This window comes from Perognathus longimembris, chromosome 1 (genome assembly GCF_023159225.1).
Source record: "Perognathus longimembris pacificus isolate PPM17 chromosome 1, ASM2315922v1, whole genome shotgun sequence".
Taxonomy (NCBI): Eukaryota; Metazoa; Chordata; class Mammalia; order Rodentia; family Heteromyidae; genus Perognathus; species Perognathus longimembris.
The window spans coordinates 109,164,966-109,188,112 of record NC_063161.1 but is presented as its reverse complement, the minus strand read 5'-3'; the positions used below and the strand labels follow the sequence as shown (position 1 = coordinate 109,188,112).

The 23,147-nt window shown below is 37.4% G+C and overlaps 1 protein-coding gene across 1 annotated transcript in view; it reads right to left on the bottom strand.

Moving 5' to 3' along the window:
* Positions 1-23,147, bottom strand: part of Uhrf2 (ubiquitin like with PHD and ring finger domains 2) — a 70,917-nt gene that overhangs the window by 29,094 nt on the left and 18,676 nt on the right. The window contains exons 3-4 of the mRNA XM_048346948.1: positions 17,851-18,110; positions 1,084-1,302 (exon numbers count right to left, since the gene is read on the bottom strand). Coding sequence (XP_048202905.1) covers positions 1,084-1,302; positions 17,851-18,110 — 479 coding nt within the window. The remainder of the gene's footprint in view (positions 1-1,083; positions 1,303-17,850; positions 18,111-23,147) is intronic.

The window sequence follows — 23,147 nt, the reverse complement described above, 5'->3', positions numbered from 1 at the left end:
AATCACACAAAAAAGCCGGAAGTGGCACTGTGGCTAAAGTGGGAGAGTTTTAGTCTTGAGCAAAAAGGAGCTCAGGAACAGCACCCAGGCTCAGAATTCAAGCCCCAGGCCCCAGAGGAAAAAAAATCCCTAACTGTGAAACAATGCCTACTATTTTATCACTTCAGAAAAAACATCTATAGAATTATTTTAAAAGAATTAATGAGAGCATTATCAGGTATTTCAGGTCAGTGTTTTGCATTTTTAATTCTCTTTATTAAAGTTTTTTGAGCTCTGCAAGGGAAATAAAGGAAAAATTTGCCAGTACAAAGTCCAGCAGGTTATGTATACTATGTATACTATTATATCAAGTTATTAAAATGCTTTTGCATGTTTTGTCTATTATACTCCTGTGATGCAAGTAATGATTTCTCTAATAAGATTCTTCCACATAATATCTTTAACCTTAGAAATGAAGATTCAAGCTTTTTGTTGTTGTTGGTCATGGAGCTTGAACTCAGAGCTGTCCTTGAGCTTTTCCACTCAAGACTCATGCTCTATCACTTTAAACCACAGCACCATGTCCAGTTTTCTGGTGGTTAACTGGAGATAAGAGTATCACGGACTTTCCTGCAAAGGCTCGCTCTGAACTGTGATCTTCAGGTTTTAGCCTGCTGAATAGCTAGCACTACCAGAGTGGGCCACTGGCACTTGGCTAAGCTAGTTTTTTTCCAAACAAAAAAAAAAATCTCAAGAATTTGTGGAAATATCCTTAGAATATGGAAATGTCTTGGCTGATTCCAACTTTCTTAAGAGGAATATATTTTGAACCTTAAAAATGCATTCCTTAATTGAATAACTAAATGATCAGTGAAAGGAATCTTACCCCACGGCCGGGAATATGGCCTAGTGGCAAGAGTGCTTGCCTCATATACATGAAGCCCTGGGTTCAATTCCCAAGTACCACATATATAGAAAATGGCCAGAAGTGGCACTGTGGCTCAAGTGGTAGAGTGCTAGCCTTGAGCAAAAAGAAACCAGGGACAGTGCTCAGGCCCTGAGTCCAAGCCCAGGACTGGCAAAAAAAAAAAAAAAGAATCTTACCCCAGGAAAATTTTCACACGAAGTTCTTTTTTGGTCCTTGAGATTGTCTTCAGTGTGGTAATTTCTGCATCATACCAAAATCCTCTTTTTCCCGGATTTTCTACATTGTAATTAACCATTACCACATCACCAACATTTAGTTCATTCCATTTCAAAATGGTTCTTGCTCGTGGTCGAAGATCCTTAACATTCATTTCTACTGTGCCACTTTCTGGATACCTAAAGAAAAAGAACCATACAACATAGCATGAGTATTAACAAAGATGAATGAAATTACATACAACATATAGAAAAACCCAATTTACAGAGTTGACATCTAGGAGATGTCAACCCTATATATAACATATCTAGTCCCTCAAATATTATGATGATGTAGATATTCTGAACAAGCTTGTATATTCTTCTTAATGATACTAAATGATACACATATACATGATTTTAACTACCAGAGTAAAATAATTCTTATTAAAAGTCTCAGGAAGTCACTGATAAATCACATACTTTAAACCTCAGTTTAAGAATTATTTTAACAGGGGCTGAGCATGTGATGTATGTCTCTAACATGTCATCATTTAAGAGGCCAATGCAGGAAAACCAATTAGGGACTAGTTTGGTCCCAGACTATCACTATCAGCACCATCTGGACATTTATTAGAAATGCAACATTCTCAGTCTTCACCTAGAACAATCAGAAAGGTTGGCAATAAGGCCCAGTTATCTACTTTTACAAATGCTCTCAGTGATTCTAATACATGTCCAAGTTTGACAACCTACTGTGCTATATAAGTACAGGATAGATAATACTGTACCCTGATGTGACAACATCAAACAACATAGAAAGGGGAGAAACTTTCAACCTTTAAGTAACTAAAGAGTGGCCCGCTTAAAATAAAAACTACTTTACAGTTAAGAGGCTGTCCTAGTTCCTCAAATACCCAACTCCTTTAGAATAGATATTAATTCTAAATAGGATCTTCAATCATGCAGTTTAATCAGTCCCTAAGTTTTTGGTTAATTGGGGGAAGGAGAAATTTCTATTGACAGGGGGCCTCAGAGACTATCTGGTCCATTTACTCTCTCAGGGCCCTAATTCTATCCAAACAATCAGACTGCTCAGAGAATAACTAATGACAACATTTTTAGCCCTAAAATCAAAGCCCTAAAAGAAGCCACGTTACCTATCTTCATATAATTCTGATACAGGAAAGAAAAGATACTTGATATATGGTCAGAGTTTAAATTTTGGAAGTTACTATAAGTCTTAGTTCCATGAAGAAATCCATACAATCTATAACAGGCCTACTCCTTGACTTCTTGACTATTGTCCTTGCCATCTCTAATAAACTTTTCAATTTGAAATGTTATGCACTGTCCCTGGCTTCTTTTTTCTCAAAGCTAGCACTTTATCACTTGAGCCACAGTGCCACTTCTGGCTTTTTCTACATATGTGGTGCTAAAGAATTGAACCCAGGGCTTCATGCATGCAAGGCAAGCATTCTACTCCTAAGCCATTTTTAGTGAATTTCCTTCAATTCACAAGATAAGGTTTCCCATCTATTATTTGTGTCATTGCTCAAATATATTCTATTTCCAGCCAGCCTACATTTAGATTTCTAATTTACCTTCTTGCTGTAGTGTATCCTTGGGAAAGTTACTAAATCTCAAAGAATGTTTACTCAAAGTTACTAAACCTCCTCTGTAAAATGTATCTACTGGTAATTAATCCTCATATATTGAGTGCTTACAACAGTACAGGATGAACTATCACTAGTTAGTAGATTTTGTCAATATTGAATAGAAATAATCCTAAAGAGGAATCTTGGCAAGTACAACCATATATCCATGTTTTTACTCTTTTCTATTTCATTCCTTTGTTGTTTGTTTGGCTACAACTAGTATGATCCCATTGAGGCACGCCTTCATCCCTAGTTTTTCATGGATTATTTTTAGGACAGGGCATGCACCTGAGCTGGGATCCTGCTTTCAAGAATCCCATCATTCAGAGGATCACAGGTGCATGTTACAGTGTTCGCTTCCTGGAGATGAAGTTTCAGGATCTTTTCTCCCAGGACTGACCGGGTACAAAAATCCTACCAATCTTATCCTCCCATGTCACAAAGATTACAGAAGCAAGACACAGCACCCAGCTTCAACCCCACTTTTTAAAGGTCAAACCTAAATATAGAGATCATTAGCCGAACATCTGGTGTTTAAATACCAACTTACATATACATATTGTTTCACATGGCTTAGTTAACAAATAGCCACATTATTCTCAACCTATAAAATGAAGTTAAAATATACCTTTCAGACCTTCCTTAACTATAGAGTTGTGAGTTAAATTTCTATATATATATATATATATATATATATATATTTTTTTTTTTTTTTTTTTTTTTTTGGCCAGTCCTGGGCCTTGGACTCAGGGCCTGAACACTGTCCCTGGCTTCTTCCCGCTCAAGGCCAGCACTCCGCCTCCTGAGGCACAGCACCGCTTCTGGCCGTTTTCTGTATATGTGGTGCTGGGGAATTGAACCTAGGGCCTCGTGTATCCGAGGCAGGCACTCTTGCCACTAGGCTATATCCCCAGCCCCAAATTTCTAGCTATATTTTTAAGATCACATTAAGATGGAAAAATTCTATTTTAGATGAAGATTCTTTTTCTCAGGTGTAATGTGAGTTATGTTCCAAGATGATATGGTGTATTTTTTAAAAAATGGTAACAGTAAAAAATGTTTGAATAACAAAAATATTCTCCCTTTGCCTAAATTTTAAAAAAGATGTTCAGAATGAAAGTATTTTGAAAAAATATATATGAAACTGAATAGTTTCACAGTCATTACTTGGAGACCAGCTCATGCTGTGTAAACTAAGCTGTCCAGAAAGTCACTATATGGTCTAAGCTAATCTCCAATTTATAACCTTCCTGCTTCTGACTCCTCAGTGCTGGTATTACAGGCATGCCACACCATCTGACTACCTTAAGTGTGTGTGTGTGTGTGTGTGTGGTGGTGGTATGTGTGTGTGTGTTGGGGGGGAAGGGGATCGTGTTTCCAATACTGGGATCTGAACTCAGGGCCTAATATTTTCTATGTAGATATTCTACCACTTGAGCCATACCCTCAATCCTTTTTAAAGCTTTCTATTTTTCTGAATAGTGTCTCACTTTTTTGCCTGAGCCAGTCTGCACTGCAATCTTTATAGGCTTCCTAAATAGCTGGGATGTACAGCACAAACCGCTGTGCCCAACTTTTTATTCATTGAGATGAGTCTCATGAAGTTTTATTGTCTGGCTGGCCTTGAACCCCAATCTCCCCAATTTCACCCTCCTGAGTAGCTAGGATTACAAATGTAAGTCACCAAGACCTGAATTCAAGAACTTTGAACACTTAAATAAGAAATCATTAGACTTAATGTGGGATTTGTTACACTTTATGTGCCAATGATTCAGAATGCTTATGACTCCTCAGACCATAGAATGCTGTTGTATTCACAGCTACAATTTACTACAGCCAAAGGATACAAAACAAAATCAAAAGGAAAAGACATAAGGGGTGACCCTAAGGAATCCAGACACAGTAGACATGCTTCATCCTTTCAAGTGATTAAGTCATAGAAATACTCGCTTTAGAGCATATACCAAAATTCTAGATTTCCAGCTAAGTTCCTAAAACTTAGCCATGGGCCAACTATATAAACAGACCTTTGCTTTCTTCTCCTCACAATTAAGGGTGAACTCAAGGTCTCAGGCTTAACTAGCCTGCTTGCTCGGCTGGTGTTCTACCACTTCAGCCACACCTCCCGTCTGGCATTTTGCTGGTTAATTGAAGATAGGATCTTGCAGTCTTTTCTGCCTGGTCTAGGTTTGAATTGCAGTCCTGTGAACCTCGGCTTTCTGAGGTAGCTAGAATAATAGGTGTGAGCCACAGGCATCAGCTCAAGCAGGCCTTTTTAAAAGAGTAATGTTCTCAGTTCTGATGTCACCTCCTTCCTGCAAACTCTAAAAAGAAATATTTTGCATGTTTTCCAGTTGGATGTTTTGGGAAGCAGATGTTAATATGAAGGTGACACTTAATTTAGTTGTTACTCTACTTACAACCCATACCCAACTCACTTTCCTCTAAATTCTCACCTATGATTATTAACATATATGAGGATCTACTGATATATTTACAAAACCCTTGGATAGAGTTAAGAGCTATCTTACCCAAATTTTATAGAGACAGAACAGAAGTTAAATAACTTAGTAGTAAGAAGCAGGGACACATGTCGAAATGATCATCTAGCTCTAGACATTACATGCTGGGCAAAACAGAATTGAATTCAGGGCCTCATACTTGTAGACAAGGTGCTTTACCACTTGAGCCATATCCTCAGTCTAGACTCCTCTTTAACAAGGGCTGACAAACTTGCTTGCTCTTCAGTATATTATGTCATTTGTAAATACCTAGTTTTTTACATATCACTGAACAGTATTTACAGCTAAGTAATGAAGTATATTTTAATCATTGTTTCTTCCAAAACTCCATTTTCCATTGAGTATCTAACTTTTGATATAACTATGATTCATTTATCTCCCTTCTATCAGTTATAAATCTTCTCTATGTTCTATGTTCAAATATTCCAGGTATTACATTAATCCTTTGGCCTTCAGAGAATCTCTTCTAGAGCAGCTTTCTATTTTAACCTGAAAATCATTTTTTTCATGGATCATAGGGCTTGAACTCAAGGCCAGGGCATCGTTCCTGAGCTTATTCGCTCAAGGATAGTGCTCTAACACTGGGAGATACAGTGCCACTTCTGTTTTTTTGGTGGTTAATTGGAGATAAGAGTCCCATGGACTTTCCTACCTCAGCTGGCTTTTGAGCAGTGATCCTCAGATCTCAACCTCCTGATTAGCTAGGATTACAGTCTTTTTTTTTTTTTGCCAGACCTGGGACTTGGACTCAGGGCCTGAACACTGTCCCTGGCTTCTTTTTGCTCAAGGGTAGCACTCTGCCACTTGAGCCATAGTGCCACTTCTGGCCGTTTTCTATATAAGTGGTGCTGGGGAATAGAACCCAGGGCTTCACGTATATGAGGCAAGCACTCTTGCCACTAGGCCATATTCCCAGCCCTAGGGTTACAGTCTTGAGCCACCGGAGCCCAGCTCCAAGCTGAACATATTGCTCTGTAGACCTAGCTGTTTTACAAATCATAGGCGGGGCTCTCTCCTATCCTTATTTCCTGTGTTGAATCCTGTTTCCTGGATACAATGTCTTCTTCTTGGTTTAAACTTTGAGTAGAAATAGTTAAAATATTCTTCAAAAGAAATTAACCAAGCCACTTGTTCTGGGTCCTATGCATGTGTCTACCTCTCAAGTGCCTGAGTCCAAGGCCTGAACCTTCCCAAAGTCTGTCAATGCCCTCTGTACTTCATTATTCATTTGCTTCTTGGCCTTAGATTTCAGCTTTCTATGGCCGATTAAGTCAGTTACCATTCAACCAAGTGGGTTTACCTGTCAAATCTTCCAAAATTATTTTTTAGTCCAGGTGTTAATTTCTTTTACTGCCCTCTAAGAGGATTTTTTTTTTTTTACAGAGTGTAGTAGAAACAAATATGGATCTTAATCTGAAAAGTTTTATTTACCTTCAGTTTCATTTTACTTCATTTCCACACTCATCTACTGTTTTTTTGTTGTTGTTTTTGTTTGTTTGTTTGTTTGCCAGTCCTGGGCCTTGGACTCAGGGCCTAAGCACTGTCCCTGGCTTCTTTTTGCTTAAGGCTAGCACTCTGCCACTTGAGCCACAGCACTTCTTCTGGCCTTTTCTATATATCTGGTGCTGAGGAATCGAACCCAGGGCTTCACGTATACGAGGCAAACGCTCTTGCTGCTAGGCCATGTTCCCAGCTCCCACACTCATCTACTGTTAAGAAGTCATGTTTCCTATTTCTTTATCCTTGCTATCCCATGTTCCTCTTCAGGAACACAAGAGCTATCTCCTCTGCCTGTACTCTCAAGACAAATACAGACATATATATATGTCACGGCATTTATACTGAAAAACAGCATTTGTTTTCATCTGGTGTGGTGCTACACACCTGAAAATCCCAGCACTCAGGAAACTGAGGCAGGAAGATCAAGCCTGAGATAGATGGGAAGATCTCGTGTTAAAAAAAAAAAAAAACAGAAATTTTTGAGGCATAGGTACGTACCACATTCAAACTTTAGGGTATCCTGGGATATAAAGCATGCATACAAATGTATGAAAGCATGTCCAACTCATTAAATAGAAAATCTTTTACATGACTGAAGATCTTAACCACCATGAACCATGGCCACTACACCTGAGAAAGATCTTGATTCTATTATGTCTCCTCCTCTTTCTGAATACCCTTGATATAAATAGGTGGTATATTGGTTGGCTATGCATTACTATAATGAAATAGCTGAGGATGGGTAATTTGGCAAAGAAGTTTGTTTAGCTCAGTTCTCAAGGTTCAAAGTCTAAAATCAGTTGAACCCCATTAGTTTGGCTCTTGGTGAAGGACAGTAGATTTGGTCCAATAATGTATCACAATTGCAAAAGCAAATGTAGGAGGAAGACATCACATTTCAAAACAGGAAGCCAGAGAGCAACAGTGGCTGAGAATACCTTCCAATGGTATATACTCAATTATCTAAGAACCTTCTACTAGGCTCCACATCTTCAATGGCTTACCACCTCTGACAGTGAAGATCAGGCTTCCAGCACATGAAGTCTTGGGTAACATACCCAAACCACAGCAGGCAGAAACATAATATAAAATGCAAATCACTAAGAAAAATGTTTTATTATGTTTTCCATGTCCTTAAAAGCAAGAGCAAAGACCTGTAGGTAGTGAATGATACTAGTACTCAAGAGTATTCAAGTATAGGCAGCCACTAACAAAACAGTCCCATTTTCATGAAGCTTAATGTTCAGTTGAAGCTACTGAAAGTTAGCCCATGCAGCTGACACCTTCCAGCGTTTATCTGCACTGAAGAGAACTGACTGTATAGACTACATGAACTATTTTGCAAGGGGTGGAAACTTAAAAAACTTCTAAAGTAGGGTTTAAGGTGGAACTGGAGCACATAAAGGCAGGAATGTATCAATCAAGTCAATATTAGTAAGCCAAATCCAGTCTCTAACCCCATGGAAGAAAGAAACTAGGGTTCTCTCTTTTAAGCATGACCTTCAGGTGCTCAGAACATGGAAGTAAAGGTATTATTCTACTACAGTTATAACATATTCTGTCTTTCAGAGTTTAGAAATACTTTGGTGAGATGAAAGCTTACATTTCCCTACAAATTTTGTGTTATCCTATGCACTAAGATTCTTTTGAGTTATCCTTCAAAGTACATGTTTTTAACACTATGACATTGTTGCTAGTTAAAAATAAAACTTTTTTTGCTAATCACAGACAACTGGTAGTGCCCACAGTATTAAATTTTAGACAAACAAGTGAAGCTTCATGGTTTTAAAAAACAAGTTTACCATATAAGTTATAATATATTGTCCAAAGTGGCTTATAAGGTAATAATTCTAAAACACTCAATCTTTATTAAGAAAGTGCTGTCAACAAAACCCTATTCCTTCAAAACATAGCTTCCTGCAACTAAGATGTTTAAATAAGGACATCATTCATCTGTAGGCAGGTTCCAATCTTTAATCTTTAATGTCAGACCATATGAAAAAGGCATTTCTTACTCTAATAGATAACATTAGGAAAGTTAACACCTTACATTTAACCTTACTCACAGATAAAAAAAACTGCTTACACTGAGGCTTTACAAATTACATGAGAATAAATCTCAATTTTGAAACACATTAACAATGGTGGATAACTTTTGATAATAGTGGAAGCAATACAATTAAGTTCATTTATGCCTCAAATATGCTATTTCCAATAAAGACAAGAATACTTACCAAAATAATTTTCATTAATTAGTAATAAATCAGAAAGTTTGCTTCTGTTATTATTAACTATTTTTTCAAATTTGTAAGGAAAAAACATATGCCAAGTAAAATAGGTAATTAAAGCTAAACGATTAAAAAAAATCACCAAAACCACGTAAATAAAGACCTAGAGTTCAAATCTAATTCTCAATGGAGTTCCTAAACTCTGTAGTATATAAGAGAACTGCTGCTCTGTATATTTAAAAGGTTCCTGGGTGACCAGTTTGGGTTATCAGTTTGAAAAACAGATCTCTGGGCCATAGCCAAATCTCACCCAAGTCCCACAGCTATGGGATCCCTTCAAGAATCAGCATCTTAAACACCCTTTTCTGGGTAAATCTGCAAAACTATCCTCAATTTTAATTATTTCATTAGATGACTCTAAGTTCCCTATCTCCAGATTTTTTTTTTTTTTTTTTTTTTTTGGCCAGTCCTGGGCCTTGGACTCAGGGCCTGAGCACTGTCCCTGGCTTCTTCCCGCTCAAGGCTAGCACTCTGCCACTTGAGCCACAGCGCCGCTTCTGGCCGTTTTCTGTATATGTGGTGCTGGAGAATTGAACCTAGGGCCTCGTGTAACCGAGGCAGGCACTCTTGCCACTAGGCTATATCCCCAGCCCCATCTCCAGATTTTTATATAGTCATTCATTCATGAAAAACACTTCCACCCTCAACACTAGCCCCATGCATATAACAAGACATCTAAACCCATTATTATGATCAGGTGCCCCTCCTCAAACATAAAATTATATCTGAGTAGTTACTCTGATAGACCTTTAATAAAATTGAGGCTCGATTATTCTTAAATCTATTCTAAATAACTTAAAAATCTTAGCCAGGGGCCAGTGGCTCATGCCTGTAATCTTAGCCACTTAGGAAGCTAAGACCTGGAGAATCACAATTCAAAGTTAGCCTGAGCAGAAAATTCAACAGGACTCTTATTTCCAAAACAACGGGCAAAAAGCCAGCTGAAGGTGTGGATTAAATGGCAGAGCAACAGCAGAGCAAATCTGAGGTCTTACAAAATGTCAAAATTCTTCATGCTATCTAAGGACATCCTACACTATAGTACTTCCGCTATAAAGCTATCCATACTCCAAAAATATTGGTTTGATTGTTTAACTCCCATTTCCTTCATGAGTAGGAGCAAATGTTTGTCGTTCTATTTTAACCTTGTTTTACTAAAATAAACTCCTCCCACTCTCTCCAAACCCTAGAAAGCTGAAATCCCCTTAACCACATGCCATCTATCTCAAGCCCCCACTTTTCCTTAACAGTGTCTTCCCTCCCTCTCCACTCTCTTAAACTCTTTGCTTTGCCACCACCTAAAAATACTGGTTTATATCTTTCCAGAAAATTATCCCTGTGCCCTATTACACAGTTGGTGGGAATATAGACTAATACAACCACTATAGACAGTGGTCTGGAGGGTCCTCAAAAAACTAAACATAGGGTGATGGGAATGTGGCTTAGTGGTAGAGTGCTTGCCTAGCATACAAGAAGCCCTGGGTTCGATTCCTTAGCACCACATATACAGATAAAGCTGGGCATGGTGCTGTCGTTCAAGTGGTAGAGTGCTAACCTTGAGCAATAAGAAGCCAGGGACAGTGCTTAGGCCCTGAGTTCAAGCCCCAGAACTGGCACAAAAAAAAAAAAAAAAGAAACAAAACAAAAAAAACCCTTCTAAACATAGAACTTCCCTATGACCCAGCCATACAACTCCTGGGGATCTACCAGAATGTTACAAGTCATGATACTATAAAGGCACTTGCACATACATGTCTGCTGCTGCAGTATCCAAACTAGCCAAGTTATGAAAACAGCCAAGATGCCCTACAATAGATGAGTAGATACAAAATATGCAGTACTTAAACGCAATGACATTTTACACTACCATGATAAATTATACAGGAATACAGGACTCTAGGTATTCAATGAGACCAACGGGACGCTTAGGGGAGGAACACAAAGGTATAATGGCTCTGCTCATATAAAATAATATTTATCGAAACAAATCCCAGGAAATAGAAACAATAGCTTTTCTTTTCTTTTGACTTGTTTGTTCATTCATTTGTCTTTGGGGGGACAAGGGAATGCACAGAAATGGTTGGACAAAGGGTGAAGAAATGCAGTTACTCAGTAGATACTATGTTGAAAATGAACATACAACTTGTGGGAGACAGGAGAAAAAAAAAAACTGAAAGAGAAAAAGGGTGACACTATCCAAAAAGAAATGGACTCATTTACCTGACCTATGAAACAGTAACCCCTGTGTACATCATCTTTATAATAATAAAAATATTCAATGATTTCTGAAATTTATTTTTGGTTGTGGGGCTTGAACTCAGGGTTGCTGTCCCTGAGCTCTTTTGCTCAAGGCTACTGGTCTACCACTTGGAGCCACAGTGCCACTTCTAGTTTTCTGGGGTTAAATGGAAATAAGAGTCTCACAGCCTTTCTTGCCTAGGCTGGCTTTGAACTACCATCCTCAGGTTTCAGCCTCCTGATTATAGGTATGAGCCACCACTGCCTGGCTCACTAATAATTAAAAAGAATTAGCCCCACAGAGTTATACCAATTCTTCTCTCAGGTATTATAATCACAATGCTTAATTTATATCATCTATTCATTTTAGTAGATTTAGAAATTAGCATGGTATTATTCCTACCCTAACTGCAAATCAAATGCCCACTCCACAGAAGCTGCTACCAAATACATTTAATACAAGCCAGAGAATCCTTAGTCCTGATAACATATCCTAATAATAAAAATCAATAATAAATAAAATAATAAGAATGAAAATCCTAATAATAGCTATTATCACAAATATGCTTCAATCAAGATAATGGACTGTTAAACGCCATAAACCACCACAAATCCTTATAGTAAACCTATCAGTTCTTCTATAACTAGGACTAGCTCAATTCCACTTTCAGACTCCAGAAATAAGGCAAAAATTCCCATTTGTATCAGGAATAATCCTATTAATTACAATGAAACCAGAGCTTATCTCAACTATTTCAAATCTCATCAACAATTAACCAAGTATAATCCTTAGTCTAGGCATGCTACCTAACCTAGCATATGCAATTGTGGGCTAAACTAGGCTCAATTGTGAAAGGCATTAAGCCTATTCATCAACTGCCCTATAGAATAACTTACCATCATTTGTAACCCATAAATAATATCTCTGAATTATTTATAATATGTTAATTATTACAATACTTGTAATATTTAACTTAAATTAGAATACTACAGCATTCACATATGAATGAAAAATAACACTAATAATCTCCATATTTACTTATCACTTTCTTATCCCTTGGAGGCTGACCACCATTCACAGGACTTATATCTAAATGAATTATTACTATTCAAGAAAAATAAAATCAAACACAAAAGAACATTATTATAGGCACATGTCATGACTGTGAGTTGAGTACAGGAGGCTGAGATATAAGAACTGCAGTTCGAAGCCAGCCTGGGCAAAAAAGTTCATGAGGCTCTTATTTCCAAATACTAAGCAAAAAAGCTGGACTGTAGGTGAGGATCAAGTGATAGAGTGTCAGCTATGATCCAAAAAGCCAATCAAAGTGTGAGGCCTCAAGTTCAAGCCACAGTACTGGTACAAAAACAAACAAGAAACCCTACTTGTAAGAAGTAAGTTGAGAATATAGCACCTAAGGCTTAACATTATTGTAAGCACTGTGAGATATTCCATAGATAGGTAGTACTTGTCAGAAACACTAAGGAAACTATTGTCTTTCAGGATTCCTGTTGCTTTTCATCAGTAGCTTCAGGATCTACTTTCTCAAGAATATTGTTTTGTGAGTTTAGATGTTGAAGGATCCTTAAAGCTGTTCAACTCAATTTTTAGTATGTTAAACAGAATATATCTCATGGGAATAAAAAGCATGCATGAACACACAGGAATAGCGAACAAGTGCAAGCTTGTCAAAATTTAACACTTGCTGCCTTCTTGACTAATGATATACAACTGTCTATATTACTTAGACATTTGCTTACTTTTAATCCTTCTTTTTTTTTTTTCAGAAAATACCTTTAAAAGTAGAGCTTTCATTCAGGTGTAATTTGTCCCTAGTAACAGGTTTTGTGGGGTGAGGAAGGGAGGTAGCTTTCCTCACAGCTAAGTTGTATATGCCCACTAAAAAGTGCTTTTCAAATCAATTTATAAGTGGGGACATGGCCCAATGGCAAAGTGCTTGCCTAGCAAGCTTGAGGCCCTAAAATCAAATCTCAGTACCATCACAAAAAAAACAAAATAATTTCTTCATATCTAGAACTATAAGTCTTAATTTTGTTCTCTAAACACTAATAAGCATATTGGTTAATTCAAATAAAACAAGTGATGATAGATGAATCATTTAATAATAAAAGTCAATAATAAAGCATAAAAAGATGAGATCTGAAGAGTTGCAGTTTGTGGGTAGCCCATGAGAGAAGTTTCCAAAAAACAAACTGGAGGCATGGCTCAAGCAGTAGAGCACGTGTAGCATCCAGGTCGTTTACCTCTCTCACCTATGCTCAAGGACAACTGGTTCAAGGTACTCAGATGTTAGGAGGTAATGCTTATGTACAGGTTTGCCAAATAGCCAAATGCTTTCAGCTTAGTCTAATATGACAAAAACAAAGTTAGTTTGAGGAAAATACAGTAGCACCTAGTTAGCAGTATAACTGGAATGGAATGACAGCCTACTTAAAGTATTAAAAATAAAAAGGTGAACTTGAAAAACAATGTTTGGAAGCAAAAATCATACTGTAGATAAATGTCATCTATAATCACTAACTTTATAAATTCTTTTAGCAATGGTTTCTTCACAGAGTCTCCAAGGTGGAAGATAGCCAATGACTGTTTCCAAATTGGCTACTTCTCAAGTCAAACCTTTATCTTTAAGAGATTTGACTATAGTTTGGTTAATCCTGAAACTTACCAGTGTGTTATATAGAACTTCTAACTAGAGAGTGTTCACAATAAAAGTTATTATGATTCAAGTCTTTCAAGCTAAGTATTTAGTTCTGTCAATTACTCTTCATTGTGATTTACATGTTTATCATGCTTATATTTTGATTTCTACCATCATAAACCTAGTTGTACTGGTACTGTTTTTACAACATGGGAGCTGGAGGATATTACTCCAAATATGGAACAGCCAGTCCAGTATAATCACAACATCTCCTATTTGACAGTTACATCCTATTGACTCTCTTGAAGCTTAACATTCAACAAAAGTTTATCATGGCTGGGCACAGCAGCATGGCCCTGCAGTTCTAGCCACTTAGAAGCTGAGATAGGAGAATCACTCAAGCACAGGAATTGGGGGATGGGAGGATTTAAGCAATACAAGAAGACTGTCTCTGGGATAGAATGGGGGAAGTGCTCCATCAGCTCTCTTCAATGGTTTCTCTATCCAAATTGATGATTTATTAAAATCAGCAAGCAATCCACCATGTTTTTAAACTTAATTGTTCAAATGACCATGAAGAAAGGATTTATTATATTCAAACCAGGTCACTCTTTCTAGGTCTACCATCCATTTGTTATATAAGACTTGTACTCATGAGCTCAACTATTCTATATATTTTAGACCATCTTTAATATAGTTTTTTTTTTTTTAAGATGTAAATGACATATACTTACAACTAAGTTTCTGTTACCTTTCATTTCAAAGGCAGTTTATCTATTATAGCTTTGGGTTACCAAGACTGAAACGTTTAACTCTGTCATGTAATAGTATTTTAGACTTCTTATGTATGTTAGATCTAGACTCTCTTTTTACCATTGACATTCATTCTAATCAAGACAATTTTTTTTTCCATTAAAAAAATAGCCAGGGGCTGGGAATATGGCTTTGGCTTAGTGGTAGAGTGCTTCCCTTGCATGCATGAAGCCCTAGGTTCGATTCCTCAGCACCACATACACAGAAAAGGCCAGAAGTGGCGCTGTGGCTCAAATGGTAGAGTGCTAGCCTTGAGCAAAAGGAAGCCAGGGACAATGCTCAGGCCCTGAGTCCATGCCCCACAACTGACATAAAAATAAATAATAAAAAAAACAGCCAATAACCCCTCTGTCCATCACTTTGACAATAAATAAAACAAAAAAGAAACAAAAAATAGCCAAATAAATATTAAGATATTATGTTTTTGCTCTTAATGTTACATCAAACTTAAGGTGTTGGGCCTATTCTCTAGATCATCTTACTTCAAAATTAGACTTTAAAACCTTGAAGCTATCGGGCACTAGTAGCTCATGCCTGTAATTCTAGCTACTTGAGAGGCTGAGATCTGAGGTTCACAATTTGAAGACAGCCGGGAAAGGAAAGTTCATGAGACGCTTATTTATAACTATGAATCCATAAAGCCGGGAGTGGAGCTGTGACTCAAGTAGTCGAGTGCTAACCTTGAGCAAAAAAGCTCATAAGGCCTGAGTTCAAGCTCCAGAACCAGAACCCCCCAGCCCCCCCACCAAAAAAAACCACAAAAAACTGTGAAGCATATTAAGATTTGACTCACTTAATGTTTAAATCTTCATACAGTACTATTATTTCTATTTGTGCTATTCTGCAAAGTATTTTTAGCCAAATAATAACTTTTATTAGCTAGAATAAGATCTCACATAGCAGTTTTTGTAGTTATTTCTCCAGCTTGTCAAGAGAGAAAACTCAGTGAAGTATTTAAAATACTACTTCTTGGCAACGGTTAATATAGATAGCCAAAGTCTCCCACAACTAATGTTGCCACTATGCCATGGCATATAAACTTACTATCTCCACACACTGACTCTAACCTTTTTTCTACTGCACTCCCAATTCACCAACATTATTAGTCCTGGCAAATGCCCCAACTTTATACTCATTCTCATTCCTGGTTCCATTATCCCTAACCATGATGTCAGGTCTGCCTGGGAGAACAGCCCTCTTTTTTTTTTTGCCAGTCCTGGGCCTTGGACTCAGGGCCTGAGCACTGTCCCTGGCTTCTTTTTGCTCAAGGCGAGCACTCTGCCACTTGAGCCACAGCACCACTTCTGGACATTTTCTATATATGTGGTGCTGGGCAATCGAACTCTGGGCTTCATGTATATGAGGCAAGCACTCTTGCCACTAGGCCATATTCCCAGCCCCTGAACAGCCCTCTTTGTAAAGGATAGCATGTAGCCTTACCAGAAACACTTGCCCAAAAGTGGTAATCACCTGAGTGAGCAAAAGGACCCCAGGCTCTGAGGTCACTTCTGCATCCACTGTGGCCACACCTCTTCCTCACCTTTCTCTATATAATCTATCTCCACTATTAGTCAAGTTGCTACATGCTATACATTTATGCTCTGCCTACCTACACCTGGTGCAGGCTGGTTCTCCCAGTAAACTCTCTTCTGCCTGAACTGCAACCTTAACAGATAAAAAACACTATGATGATTCACTTCAAATTATCAGTAGGTAGGTTAGCCATAACCACAAGAAATATCAGAAAAAGAAAACTTAAAGGGCTCTGTTGTTTTTATCCCTTTCCAGGTATCCTGGAAATATGAGCTGCTACCAAAGTCTTCTTACATCATCTTGGGTTAAGAAAATTCACAACCATTCTAAGAATCTGAACTCTTATACATGAAAAGAACTTGGTAATATTTTCAAAATATAAAGGTATCTTGAGTGGAGATTTAAGTTCATTTAGTGTTTTTAATGTTTTCTTAAATTTGTTCTAACAGTAAATTTTATAGTGAAAGTTTTGCTGTTTGTTGGACCTGAGGCTTGAACTCAGGGCCTGGATGCTATCCTTTTCGCTCGAGGCTACTGCCGTGCCACTTTGTGCCACAGCACCACTTCCAGTTTTCTAGGGATTAATTGAAGTTCTAAGCCTCATGAACTTTCCTACCTGGACTGGCCTTGAAGCATGATCCTCAGATCTCAGCCTCCTAGGTAGCTAGGATTACAGATGTGAGCCACCAGCACCCTGCTCTGAAATATATTTTAAGGAATAGCTAAAAATTGTGTTAGTCTAGGCTCTCAAGGCCAAGTCTGAACACCATTTCCACAGTAGTATTTCAGAATATATTTTGTCTACAAGGAGGAATGGAAAGTAATTGCTAATGACAATGGAATTCCTTTTGGGGAGCAAAAAGGTTCTAAACTTGTTTTGTGATCATGTAAAAATCCTGTGGATGTGTCTAAGAAACTTTAAGTTGTACTCATTCAAATGAACAACTTATATGTAAGTAATCTCAATAAAAACTTTAAAAATATTTTTACCTTGGGCTGGGAATGTGGCTTTAGTGGTAGAGTGATTGCCAGCATGCATGAAGCCCTGGGTTCGATTCCTCAGTACCACATATATAGAAAAAGCCAGAAGTGGTGCTGTGGCTCAAGTGGTAGAGTGCTAGCCTTGTGCAAAAGAAGCTCAGAGACAGTGCCTAGACCCTGAGTTCAAGCCAAAGGACTAGCAAAATAAATAAATAAATAAATAAATAAATAAATAAATAAAATTACCTCATTCTAATGGCTATTACTAACATGTTACAAAATATTGTTTATAGTAAAAAGACAAACAAAAACCTGAGTATCCCAAATTAAGCCAAATATTAGGATGGTGAAAATAAATCACTTACAAGCCAGATGACTAAGACTTGAAGGGACATTACTCACTAGATAACAATCACCAAACAAATAAAACAAAAGTAACAGATTACACATGACCTCTAAAAGATTTCTTCAGAAAGACTAAAATAATGGAGAAACAGGAGGCTTTTGTTTCTATGCACAAAACACGAATGAAGTCCTCAATAGCATGAGCACTTACTCATCATACTCGATATGATAAATAACGTCTTCATCAGCAGCAACAGAGTCTGAATTAGACGTAGAGGGTACATTGTCCAATTTATTTGTGTTCTCTTTGGAATTATGATTTACATTTCCATTAGTCCTTTTATAAGAACTGCCATTCTTCAGTGGAGTTTTGCCACGTGAATGTCCATCAGAAGCTCTAGTAACACTATGTATATGTGCTTCAAACCAAGCACCAAGGCCGACATCTCTGGCATCCACCAATTCATTTACCTAAAAAAAGTTTAAAATTAGTTAATGAAGCTTAATTTCTCCTACTGCCTCAAAAACCTTAGGATAACTCAAGTTATTTGAGATTTATTATGGTAAACAATATCTGCAGCTACTCATGTTTGAAATGATTAGAGATTAGATCAAAATTACTCTGCCTGGATTATACTATCTTAAACTTGGTACTTAAGATGAAAGTTAACCTTCCACTAAATTTCCTTCAATGAAACAGGTGTTTTTAACTACTCTGTACACATCTATACTATACTTTAAAAAATGTAATCCTCATGTAGCCACATCATTCTTATAAGTAATTCAATGAAAATTCAACACTTTAAACTATGTTGATATTTTGTTCAATTATATCTTCATATTTCTAAAAAACACACACATTCCAACCAGAAAATAGTAGTAAATAGAAATAAAACTTGAAAATAAAGGAATTTTGCATAAGTAGAGTGTATTGTGAACTCATCTTTTCAAAATGAAAATGTTTCCCCACTAGTTAGTAACTTACTAGTAAAATAAATGTATTTACTCCCTCAAAGAACAAAGATTAAAATGTCAGGAGAGGGCCATAAGATATATGACAGTCAAATCTGGTGAATGATCCAGAACTATATTAATCTGAAAACAGTGTTAAAATATAAGTATAGATAATTAAGAGTTAAGAAATGGCCTGTTATCAGTGGCTCACACTGTTGTCCTAGTTACTCAGGAAGCTGAAATCTAAGTATCATAGTAAGAAGCCAGCATGGGAGGAAAATGTCCAATTAACTATCAAAAAGCTGAAAGAAGAGGTGTAGCTCAAGTAAGAGAGTACAGCCAGCCTTAAGTGAAAAAACTAAGCAAGAGTGCAATACCCTGAGTTCAGGCCCCTGTACTGGCACATGTAACACACATACACATACACACACACACACACACACACATACGTACACACACATACATACACACAGAGAAGAAGAAATGAAAATACATTTAACAAACACACAAAATCCTCTCCTAAAAGATTTGAGGACATTAGTCTTGCAGGCTTTCAGGACAAAAAAAAAATCTCTTCAATCGGGGCTGGGAATGTGGCTTAGTGGTACAGTGCTTGCCTAGCATGCATGAAGTTCCTGGGTTCCATCCTTAGTACCCCATAAACAAAAAAAGCCAGAAGTGGAGCTGTGGCTCAAGTAGTAGAGCATTAGCCTTGAGCACAAAGAAGCTTAGGGACAGTGCCCAGGCCCTGAGTTCAAGCTCCAGGACTGGCAAAAACAAAAACAAACAAAAAAACTCCTCAACCTTTTCTTCTTAATAAATCCCTTTAAACACCAACAGTCTGTAACTCTAACACTCAGGAGGCTGAGATCTGAGGATCCCAATTCAAAGCCAGCTCGGGAGAAAAATCTTTGAGACGCTCATCTCCAATAAACCATCAAAAATCCAGAAATGGAGCTGTGGCTTACGTGGCAGGACACTAGCCTTGAGCACAAAAGCTTAGGGACGGCGCTCTGGCCTTGAGTTCAAGCCACAGGACTAGCCCACACAGACACAAACAGCCCTTTAAGAAAAAAGGACTGGTAACAAACTGTACAAGAAATGTATCCAATGCCTAACGTATGAAACTGTAACCTCTCTGTACATCAGTTTGATAATAAAAATTTGAAAAAAAGAAAAAAGGACTGGCTCAGGTGGTAGGATGCCTGTCAATGAGTGTACAGCATTAGATAGCAAGTTGGATTACTAGTCTCAGAAAAAAAAATTGAAATAATTAATACATAATCATCACTTTGTCAAGGCAGATTTCCCTTAAGGTAGAGAGACTATTTCAAGGTGTTGAAGGAGAATTTAGACAGTTGGTGTAGCTTAAAGAGAGAAAAGTATATGCTAAAACTTAAATACACATATGCTACGTATTATGTAAGGTTCCTTACTTAAGATTTGCCAATCTTAACAAGCTTACTAATACTATATCATATGTTTAACTGAAGCAAAGACTTCCAAAAGTTCACTTGCTCTGGGTGAAGCTGAAGAAATGGAAGGCCATGTATTTGAAGACATTATGACCTTGAAATTTGCCAAAAACTATTAACTTTCACTACCAGAAGACATATAACATTTAACTTAAGGTACTATCTGTAATTTTAAAAAACTCAAACAATTAAATCACTCGAAGGACAGTTCAATGTAACATAAGAATGAAAACAAAAGGACATAAGGGCCAACTAGGTTAAATATGATAAAGAAACAGATATGGAACATGTTACTCATTGCACAAATTTATTCATGCACTAAATGGACATAAGCACACAAATTTAAAGGCAATTAGCCTTTTAAAGGTTACACACATCTAAAACAAACAAACAAAAAACCAATGTTAAGGTTTATGATACCTGGGAGAACAAACTATTCTTTCACAGAAAATCAAAATATAGGTTTTCTGATAGTAGTACACAAATATTGTTGTACTCTCTGATATTAAAATGCTAACAGTAACAATCACCTTAAACTCTGGGCAAAGTTGGTAATATCTCTAATTCTAGAACTTAGGAATCTGAGCCAAAATGACCACAAACCATGGCCAGCCAGCTGCTCTATGGTTAGGCACTAAAAAAAAGAATAACAAGATGGGCACCGGTGGCTAACAATCCTAGCTACTCAAGAGGCTGAGATCTGAGGACTGCAGTTCAAAGCCAGCCAGGACAGGAAACTCCATGAGACTCTTATCACCAAATAAACTACTCAGAAAAGCCAGAAGTGGTGCTGTGGCTCAAGTGGTAGAGTGCTCACCTTGAGCAAAAGAAGCTCAGGGCCAGCACCCAGGCCTGGGGTTCAAGCCCCAGGCCTGACAAAAAAAGAATAACAAAAACCTTTTAAGCAATATAAACCTTACTATGGATTAATAAGAAGTACAAATTAACTGAATTTGCTATCGAATATAACAAACTAGCAAGTAGATCTAGTATCTGGATACCCCAATATCTGGCAATGTATTAAGAATTAAGAGAAACAAAAAATTAACCGAAAAACACCGCCAATACTTAAACACACAGACATAATTTGATACAATAAATGGGTAAAGTAAGCCTACATTTAATACTAGAAACTCAAACCAAAAGTTTGTTATCCTATTAGCTATAGTGGACCATATACAAAAAGTATAACTAGGATGGGGCACTCTTAAATTCAGAACTTTTGCACAATACATAGACATACTAAGTTAGGCCAAACAAAAGGGTCAAAATGCACATAAAAGATAAACTCTTTTGAATATTGTTTGGGTTTTGATGGCAGGTCAGAAGAAATAGGCTGAGAACAGGCTAGTTCCATGGTAACTTCCTAAGCAATCTAGTAGAAATAAGGAACTAAAGTAATTACTTCATTTTTGTTACATTTGTTAACAAAATGGAAAAAAAAAAAGCTGGGTATGCTTGGAGGCTGGGACAGGGAAAGGTAGGTAAATTGTGAGACCAGCCTGGGCTACATTCAAGGCTATCTCCAAAAACAGGAGAAAGAAAAGTAGAAAAGGAGGATTGGAATAGGAGATGGCAAAGGAAAGGATGAAGAAGAAAACACATTATAAGTGGGAATGTTTCAATTGTATCCACAAGAATTTAATTGAAGGCAACATAAAGAGGTGGATGTCACTAAAGAATTTCTGAAAGCCCAAAAGGCTACAAAGGGAAGCACCAGATTTGGTCAAAAGGCAAAAGATACTGCTGGTGAGAAAACACTGTCCAGAGCCTTTATTGTTTTCCAAAGGAAAAAACAAAACAAGCAGGACTGAGTAAAATAGGTTAAGATTAGCTGAATATGGTCAATGGGCTTTAATCCCTAGTTGTCTGGTACATGGCCATGGATGATCAATACAGAGGAATATTTGGACTGGTATGTAAGAAGGTGAAGTGACTGGGATATATATACATATATATATTACACGGGACTCTTTGCTTTGTTGTTGTTATTTTTGGCTTATTTGTTTACTTGCTGGTACCAGAGCTTGAACTCAGGGCCTCATGTTCTCTCTTGGCTTGCTTGCGCATGGAGGACACTCTATCATTGAGTCACACCTCTACTCCGGCATTTTGCTGGTTAACTGGAAATAGAGACTTTTCTGGCTTTGAACTGAAATCAATCTCCCAGGTTTCAGCATCCTGAGTAGCAAGAATTGAGCTGCCTAGCTGGCTCAGGATTGTTTGCTTTGTAAATGAAAAACAGGTTCACTGACAAGTGGTTACAGAGCTCTAAGTATTAGCTACTCTTTCTCAGCACCAAATTAACAAAACAAAAAATAAAATACAATTAGCTACTCCTGGCCAGTCTCCCCAGCAAGCAAGGCCCTTTGTATATTTCATGATGTCAAAACATCATAAAATACACAAAAAAATTTAAATATGGGCGCTGGGGATATGGCCTAGTGACAAGAGAGCTTGCCTCGTATACATGAGGCCCTGGGTTCGATTCCCCAGTACCACATATACAGAAAATGGCCAGAAGTGGTGCTGTGGCTCAAGTGGCAGAGTGCTAGCCTTGAGCAAAAGGAAGCCAGGGACAGTGCTCAGGCCCTGAGTCCAAGCCCCAGGACTGGCAAAAAAAAAAAAAAAAAAAAAAAAAAAAAAAATTAAATATGGTGATAAGGAGCTGAAGTCATGAGGAAAACATTAATACCAAACACCAAATACTAGAGGGCTTACTTAAATATGTTTTTTTCTCCTGAAATATAGTTTTAATATGTTGTCTAGGATGGCCTAGAACTCACTACATACTTCAGGCTGGCCTTGAACTCCTTCCTGACTTCCCAAGTATCTAGGACTGTAGAGTATATTTCTAAACCCTTTTTTGTTTTGCTCTTCAGAAAACATTCTGACTCTGCAGATAAACCTGAGTTCAAGTCTTCTAACTATTATCTATAAGGAATAACCTTTAAACAAATAAACTTGTCTCCGCCTTATATTTTGAGATATGTTAAAGACAGACCTTGCAATGTATTTGAGATAAAGTAAGAAAATCCATATAAAGTGTCAACCAAGCAAGTATTTATACACAATGAAA